Source organism: Lactuca serriola, chromosome 1, assembly GCF_051521515.1.
Source record: "Lactuca serriola cultivar US96UC23 chromosome 1, Lser_US96UC23_V15, whole genome shotgun sequence".
NCBI lineage: Eukaryota > Viridiplantae > Streptophyta > Magnoliopsida > Asterales > Asteraceae > Lactuca > Lactuca serriola.
This window is the reverse complement of record NC_136408.1, coordinates 235,194,313-235,202,970: the sequence shown is the minus strand read 5'-3', so window position 1 is coordinate 235,202,970 and position 8,658 is coordinate 235,194,313. Positions and strand designations below refer to the sequence as shown.

At 35.6% G+C, this 8,658-nt stretch overlaps 1 protein-coding gene and 1 pseudogene across 1 annotated transcript; both read right to left on the bottom strand.

Annotated features, from left to right (window-relative positions):
* Nucleotides 1–676: 676 nt before the first annotated feature.
* Nucleotides 677–4,573, bottom strand: LOC145066759 (uncharacterized protein At4g14342-like; annotated as a pseudogene).
* Nucleotides 4,574–6,743: 2,170 nt separating this feature from the next.
* Nucleotides 6,744–8,183, bottom strand: LOC145066753 (uncharacterized). Its single transcript, XM_079014029.1, has 3 exons — nucleotides 8,160–8,183; nucleotides 7,648–8,060; nucleotides 6,744–7,569 (listed from the first exon to the last, which is right to left on the bottom strand). The coding sequence occupies exons 1-3, from the start codon at nucleotides 8,181–8,183 to the stop codon at nucleotides 6,744–6,746; spliced, it is 1,263 nt and encodes a 420-aa protein (XP_078870155.1).
* Between the last annotated feature and the right edge of the window lie 475 nt (nucleotides 8,184–8,658).

Sequence of the window (8,658 nt, the reverse complement as noted above, 5' to 3'; positions counted from 1 at the left end):
CTAGCCTTTGTGAGCCATTATTTATTTAAGGATACTGTTTATGTAAATAGGTGAGGGCTAGATCACTAGATTCGTGTGCGAGGTTATCCGGTATACCCGAGGTGAGTCTTCTCACTATACATTACCTAGAGTGGTATTATGTGTAGACCGAAGGGTCTTGTGTGCTATGTGTATGTATGAGATTATGTGCAATGTGATATATGTATGCTATATGATTGTATGGACCGGACCGGAGGGTCCAACGATATAGACCGGACCGAATGGTCCAACGATATAGACTGGAACGGAGGGTCCAACGAGCTACGACCGGACCAGAGGGTCCAACGAGCTATGGCACTGGACGGTCCCGTTGAGACACATCGACCGGAGGGTCATACCGTGATATAGCCTTGAGTGGCGTATGTGTAGTATGTGGTATTTTGGGCTACTCAATAAGCATTTAAGCTTACCGTGTTGTGTGTTATGTGTTTCAGGTACCAGTGAGGATCGCGGGAAGGCGCCAGCATGATCTGTACACACTTATGGAGTTTTATGTATTGTGATCTTGGGATATGTTTTATTGAAATGTGACACACTGGATTTTGATGATTTGTGAATGAAATGATATTTTTAAAAGTGAAAAATTGTTTTGAAAATTTACATTGTTACAATAAACATCAAAAAATCAACATAGTTTTTATCTCGCATCAGGTTGATACTACACAACTTTTTCATAATGCAATCAATGTAAATCTCCCCATGAAGAACCTCATTTCCGTATTCCTCTTCTCTCTTTGGTGGAAGACCAAATGGCAACAACATTTTCTGCAAAATGATACATAAAAAAGGAATTACTTGAACTCCTATAACATTCACAATAGCAAAATACTTTCATTGATTTGTTTCTTATAGCATCTTGCTTTTTTTTGCATATAGCTTATCAAAAAGTGTCACACCCCAAAACCAAGAACGACGGAAAAGTTCTGGAGCGGAGGACGTCATGTACAGTATCACAACAATGAAAAGTAGTAAACAAGCAACAACATCATCCATTGCATTAATAATATAAATATTATACAAGTGTGTTCTGTCAAATTTTCATAAACACTAAAGCATAAATGAAAATGAAAGATGAGTTTTGAACGAGCTCCATCTTCTCTAACCTTGCATCGGTACCTGTCTATGTTTGACCTGAGGATACAAGTTATTTTGAAAGAGAGTATCAGCTTTGAAGTTGGTGAGATCATAAGTATTTTTGTGTCTTAATTTGTATGTAAGAATTTGTATGTATATGAACTATAAGTATTAAAATGTACATGAATTGTAAGTATGAAAATGTTTGTAAAAAAACTGTAAATGTTTGAAAAACCCTAGAAATCCATATGATTCCTATTATAACAGGGAGTCTTCTACCAAGATTTAACTGATCTATATGTAGCCTTCTACCAAGGCATCTAGTGTCTGTGTGTGTCTCTTGTAAGAGTGTGTATTTTCCCAAGTCTGACTACCATTAATCAAAAAGATAGTTTCTACCTTACCGTGTGTCGTGTGAATGTTCATGAAGTGAATGTAATGGGAAAATGAAATAGTACTATGGTGTAGTGTCGAACTACAACCGTACCAATTACCTAAAGTCTAGGGTAATTCTTCTAAGTACTGTAGTATTTGATATAAATAACTACATCGGTACTCAACTACCTTATTTGAGGGATAAGGTATAATGTGATGTCTAGATCCCAGGCTATACGCTCCCCTGTCAAAGGGATTTTGGGACCTACCCACGAAGCCTGTATGTATGCAAGCCGTGAGCATCCACATTACTCTGATCATGTATACCTGATATAACTATTACAATTGCGTAGTGATTCATCGGTATAGTTAGATCATGAACTTGTTCCATGCTATAGCACCTAGTGACGTATGTCCTATGTATATGTAAGCGTACTCATGTAAGTGTGATCATGTAATTGTATAGCAATGTACTGTAATGTTCTATGTGTGCTAGCTGTAATGTGTGTTCTCTCTCTATCTAGCATGTATAGTAATCTACTGTAATGCTCTAGCTGTAATGTGTGCTCTCTCTATCTAGCAAGTATAGTAATGTACTGTAATGTTCTAGAAAGTATTGACTCATGAATGAACTGACTCATTGTATGATATCGCGTTCTAGTAATAGTTCTAGTATCTTCCTAAACTACCCATATGGTAGTTTACTAGTAATCTAACTGGTACGTATGGACCTAGACGTATACCCTTGCTACCCAAGGGCATTGGATGAACTGGAAGGACCTTTATGACTATATATGTACACATGATATATAACTAATATTTAAAAGACCTTCGGACGGGTACCCGATATCCCACCAGACCACATCCAAATCGAGGAAAAGGAAACAGGGTGGATAGCCTTTCTAAGTCTTTTAAACATTTCTTATATAACTATACATACAGAGGCATGCAATTTATAATATAAAAGCATAAAATTAGTTTTATAAAACCTTTGAACATAATTATTATCTAAGAAAAGATCGACTTGATGTCAATCTATAAAACGGTTTGAAGGCATGGGTTTGATAAAACAGTTTAGCATAAAGAAACATTTGTTTGAAACACAATTGTAAATAAGTTTGAAATAAAACATACAGAGTAAAATGTACAGTGTAATAAGGAGTTTTAAACACATAAAGTGTTTATGAAAAACATTTGAAGGAAACTGTTTGGTAAAACGGCTAATGAGTAGCCAATCATTTGAATGCTGCTTATTAATCACATGTGATTGATATAATAATTAGAATAATTCTACTTGTATCCTCCCATAAAACATTTAAAAACAGTTAAAACATTGATTAAGGGGTATGAACTCACCTGTTGTGGGTGATACGGATAAACTGAAGAGGTAGGACTGCTAGGTGTCAAGTGAAGACTTTAGACACACACAATGGTCCTAATTACATATGAATACATATGTATATAAACAATTAGTGATTATAACACTAATTAAACATGTATAAACATCCTAATGCGAGGAAAAACACTTTGGTAAAGTGCTAGGAGGCTAATGGGTTGCAACAAAGGAGTGTAAGACCTCTTATGGGAGTTTATGGTCAAAAGACCATATGTGTTGGAGTTTACGGCCCAGGGGAGTAAACTCCTGGCCATAAACTCTCTCTTAGGTCACTAAATGAAGCTTAACATTATTACATCTTAAGTGATGAAGTGCTTCTAGGCTTAAACAAGTGTTTGGGTGGGTTTAAGGCCTTAAAATGGCCTTGCTTGATGTTCACGGCCCTGGGACCACTCCCCCATGAGTTTACAGCCGTAAACTCATGGTAAGGAGTACCATTTGATGTTTTGAGGTTCCTAACACTTCAAGGATATGATATATGTTGGGTTCTAGGAATAAGGAAGGAGTTAGGGTGTCATTTGTCCCATTTATAGTGGTTTACGGCCCAAGAAGTTGTCTTGGCCGTAAACTCCTTTATCCATGTGATTCCTTATGTTTTCTTGGCTATAAACACTTTAGGGTACATGTCTAAATTAGTCTCTTGGCTTAAGGAAGGTTTTAAGGCATTTTGACACTTAAAAATGGAGTTCACGGCCCAAGAACTTCCTTGGCCGTGAACTCACTTCTAGCCTTGATTCTTAATTGTTTTGTGGTCAAAAAAATGTAATGGAGGCTTCTAGTTTGAGTTCCAAGGCTTTGAGGCACATTGGGCACTCTCTTGGCCCTTAAAAAGGAGTTTACTCTCCAAGTGTTCTTGGGCGGTAAACTCCCGAATCTTGGGGTTTTGTTCCGATTTTGATGTTATAAAACCCAATATAAGCTATATAATACAACTAGATAGAAGTACTCACGATTTGGGATAAAAACCCGAAGATCTGTGAGAGAGAATTCGGCTTTTCTCTAGTTGGAAATGTAACTAATGAATGAATATGGTTCAGATTTCCATATAGAGTCCTGGGATTTTTGGTAGAAAATATTTTTATTCTCGGAATGAACTCTAATATCCTAGAGTATTGGAATAACAGTGTTGCACAAAACCCTAGTGCATCCACTCTCCTGATATCTCCTTAAGTGTTAATCCTAAAATACTCAAACTTATACCCAAAGTCTGGAATTTCGCTGTAACTGTTCTAACTTCTTTTGGCTTGATATGGGTTGTTCAGAATGGAAATTTCGGGTTGTCACAAAAAGGAACAAAGAGAATATATAAAAAGTAACCACTCTATAGAAGGATAGTTGATGTATTATTATAATGATTATATAAAGAATAAATATAGGCATAAATATGTAGCGTTCTCTTCCAATTGATTCATTTTCTGCTATTGCAAAATATTAAAAGTTCAAACACTTTATCTGAATAAGTGAGAAAAAACCAATTTGAGTTGAAAATCAGTAAATCGCTAATACTAATATTAAAAACTAACATAGATAAAAATGTCACTCACAATCTGTTTATGTCTGCATGCCCTGTTGCCACATACTTAGCTAGAAGATGCTCATGTTCAGAGTTGATATTAAATCTATCACCAGCCTATGAACCAATCAAATAAAATTATATTATTTTAAAAAATAAATAATATGCACCTGCATATTGCCCTTGTTGGTATAAGTTTAGATTTCCAGATTGTCCAGATGCTGTAGTGTCAATGGGGGAAAGAAATACTACATAATTACAAAAATACCTGATACTTCCTTCTATATTGCTTCAACTGCAACTATCACTGTTATTGTCCTTTAGTGTCGTGTCCGTCTGTGTTGCTGCAAACAAAGATGTATTAAATACATACATAATACTATCCTCATTTGTTTCAAATTTACATTAAAATTATATTTTTTATTTATAGATCAAACAGAGGGTTTATTACCTTTCTTCAACATATAATCCTTCGTTATGGTCCGATCTTAAGTAAGCAGCGACCTTAATATCAAAGCATCATTAATATCAACATTCATAGATGGAATACCGATAGAAAATGGAGGTAGGTCATTAAATTGGTTATATTCCTCCTTGTCCACGATATTTTCAACTTCGAGTATGCGTCGTTTACCATAAAGAACAATGTGCCATCTCGTGTCCATCGGGTCATCAACAAAGAATACTTGGTTTGCTTGCTTAGCTAGAATAAACGGTTCAGATACATAACCGTTTGTAGAGAGGTTGACAAGTGTGAAACCGTCTTCATCAACTTTAACACCTCTTCGATTGTCAACCCACTTACACTTGAACACTGGTACTACAACCGAGGAATCATAGTTCAATTCCCAAATTTCTTGAAGGACACCATAATACGAGCCTTTGGCTATACATGATCTTCCCTCATGATTTGCACTAGAGTATTCGGTCGACATGGCTATTAGCGTCACTCCACTACTTTGTAGTGTGCTCTTTCTATCCTGGCTTTGGGTATAAAACGTATACCCATTAATGTCATAGCTTTGATACGTTGACACAACATTTTGCGGACCATACCCCAACACCTGCACTAATCTATCAACATCTTTTGTTTTCAAGCTTACTTTCACCTTATCTTTCAACCATTGCGGAAATTTTTTAATATGCTCATTAGCAACATTTACATGTGTTCTTTTGCATAAGGAGCAACAGATGTCATGTGTTGCAGGACCGTAAAGTGTGCCATGTGGAATTTGTCTCGATCAGGAATTACCACTTTCGATCCAATTATACCAACTCCTTGAAGTCTACCTTCATGACGTGATTACGGTATTCCAATACTGTTGACTCCTTTCAGATAGTTTGTACAAAACTCAGTCACTTCCTCTGTAGCATATCCACTAACAATACTACCTTCTGGTCGATGTCGGTTTCTTACATATCCTTTTAAGACAGATATATATCTCTTGAAAGGGTACATCTATCACAGAAACACCATACCTCAAGCCTTTATTTCTCTTACAATATGGGATACAAGGTGAACCATGACATCAAAAAAGGAAGGTGGAAAGTACATTTCAAGTTCACAAAGAGTGATGATTATATAATGTTGCCATGAGTCCAAAACTTCAGGATCAATCACTTTCGAATGAATCATATTGAAGAACAAGCAAAGCTTTGTTATTGTATGTCGAACATGGTCTAGAAGAATTCCACAAATTGCAATAGGAATCATATGTGTGATTAGAATATGATAATGATGTGAATTCATACCAATCAATTTCAAGTCTTTCATTGACACCAACTTCTTGATGTAAGCAGAATGGCCAGATGGCACCTTGATACCATGTAGGCATTTACAAAACATGGTTTTCTCGTCTATAGACAATGTATAACAAACTGGTGGTAGATATGTATGTCTTTGTTCTTTCTTAATAGGAGCAAGCTCTGGCCGAATTCCCATTGCAACCATGTCATCTCGAACATTAAGCCCATCCTTTGATTTTTTTAGGAATGTTCAACAACAAGCTTGTTAAGCTTTCATAAACATTTGTCGTGATATGCATATGATCAAGACAATGTCATACATCCAACGTTTTCCAGTATGGTAATTCCCAAAAAATAGACCTCTTCTTCCAATTGGTCGGCTGATTGTTTTTACTGCGTTTTCCAAAAATAATCTTTAAATTTCGAACTCGAGAAAATTTCATTTTTCCATCCATTGGGAGATTCATATCTTCTTCCTCGTTTTTACCGTTAAACAAGTTTCCCTGGGAACGATACAAGTGATTTTTTGGAAGCGATCGTCGATGTCCCATGTATACATTTTTCTTACAGTTTTTCAACCACATCAACCGTGTGTCCTCTTCACAAACTGGACATGCCTTTTTTTCCTTTTGTACTATATCCGAACAAATTTGCGTAAGCTGGAAAATCACTTATAGTGCAATAAATCATCGCATATAACTGGAAAGACTCTTTCTTGAATTCATCATACACTTCAACTCCCGAGTTCCATAATTCTTTCATGTCGTCAATTAGTGGAGCCAAAAACACATCAGTGTCGTTATCGGGTTGTTTCGGACCTTGAATTAGCAATGACATCATGATGTATTTACGTTTCATACATAACCACGACAGATGATTGTATATGCAAAGAAGAACCGTCCATGTGTTGTGACTACTTCTCATGTGTTTGAACGAATTAATTCCATCTGCACTGAGTCCGAATCGGAGATTCTGAATCTCATTACCAAATTCTTTAAATTTATGATCAATGTTCTTCCATTGCGGAGCACCGGCTGCGTGTCTCATCTTTCCATCTGTTTTACGCTTCCCGGCATGCCAACGTAATAACTCTGTGTCTTTGGGGTTTGCAAACAATCGTTTCAGTCTTGGTACAATGGGAAAATACAGTAATAACTTGGTAGGGGGGCCATTCTTTGTCACATCACTATTATATTTTGTTTGTTTCTTCCACAAATAACGCGATCTTCCACATGTAATACATTCATGTAGATTTGCTTGCTCATTTCTATACAACATACAATCATTTGAACATGCGTGTATTCTTTCGATTTCCAAATCCATTGCACACATTATTTTTTTCGCATGGTATAGTGAAATAGGTAACTCATTACTTTCAGGGATCATTTCATGTATAACCCCTAGCAGTTCTGTTAAACTTTTATCACTGCAACCATTATTTGCTTTTAGATTAAAAAAATTTAGGACAACATAAAGCTTGGTAAATTTCATGCAACCGTCCTACATCGGTTTTTCAACGTCTTCAAACAATTGTTGAAATTTTTCATAATCTCTATCAGGCACATTATCTTCAATATCATGTAACATGTCATCTAGGTTATCATGGATGTCATCTTCTGAATCATCTATATCATCATAATTAGATTCGATATAAGTTGTGTTATGATCAATCAATAACTCTCCATGTTGTGACCAGCATGTATATCCATTCATAAATCCTTCACATATCAGATGTTCTTCTATTACATCCAAATCATAGATGTTTTTACAATTTTGGCACATTTTACAAGGACACCAAATGTAACATTCTCCTCTATGCACCCGATGATCCTCAGCAACTTTAAGAAATTTCTTGAGCTTATGTACATATTCACTGCTAGCCTGTGGTAGTCCATACATCCAAGTTTCACGATACATCTGTGTAAAAAAATACCACAAAAAGAAAGGATTAGAGTCATCCCACAAAATAATAACAATGTATTTTCTTTTATTTACAAATAATAGTATAATGCTTACATTGGTAGTGAAATGTAAATGCATTTCTATTATAAGTACAAAATTATCAAATGTGAAAGTACAATAAAATAAAATAATTTGAATCAAAGGTTAAGAGATTATTAATATTAAAGTGTTATATAGTATAAAATATAAATATTAACTATTTGTTCTATCAATGGGTTAGTTGTTTTTAGTAATGTACAACTCCAAGAGTGTGCAGTACTCAAGGACTGCCAAGAGCATGCAGTACTCAAGGAAAATATTGAACAAATTCTCGAGGGTAAATTTGAATCTTTCAAAAGGCCCTTTAGTCAAACCTCGTGAATCTAAAGCCAGATTTTCTACAGAATTTGTATATCGAAAGATAAAAAGTAAGGGGTAGAGGAATGAAGCCTCAATCCATAATGTTTTCAGATTCTCAAACTTTTGGATTGAAAGTGAGTCTGCATGAGGAATGGCAAGATGGAAGTGAGTTAACAATGCAGCTTCAACATGAACTGCAGCAGGCTTTTTACCC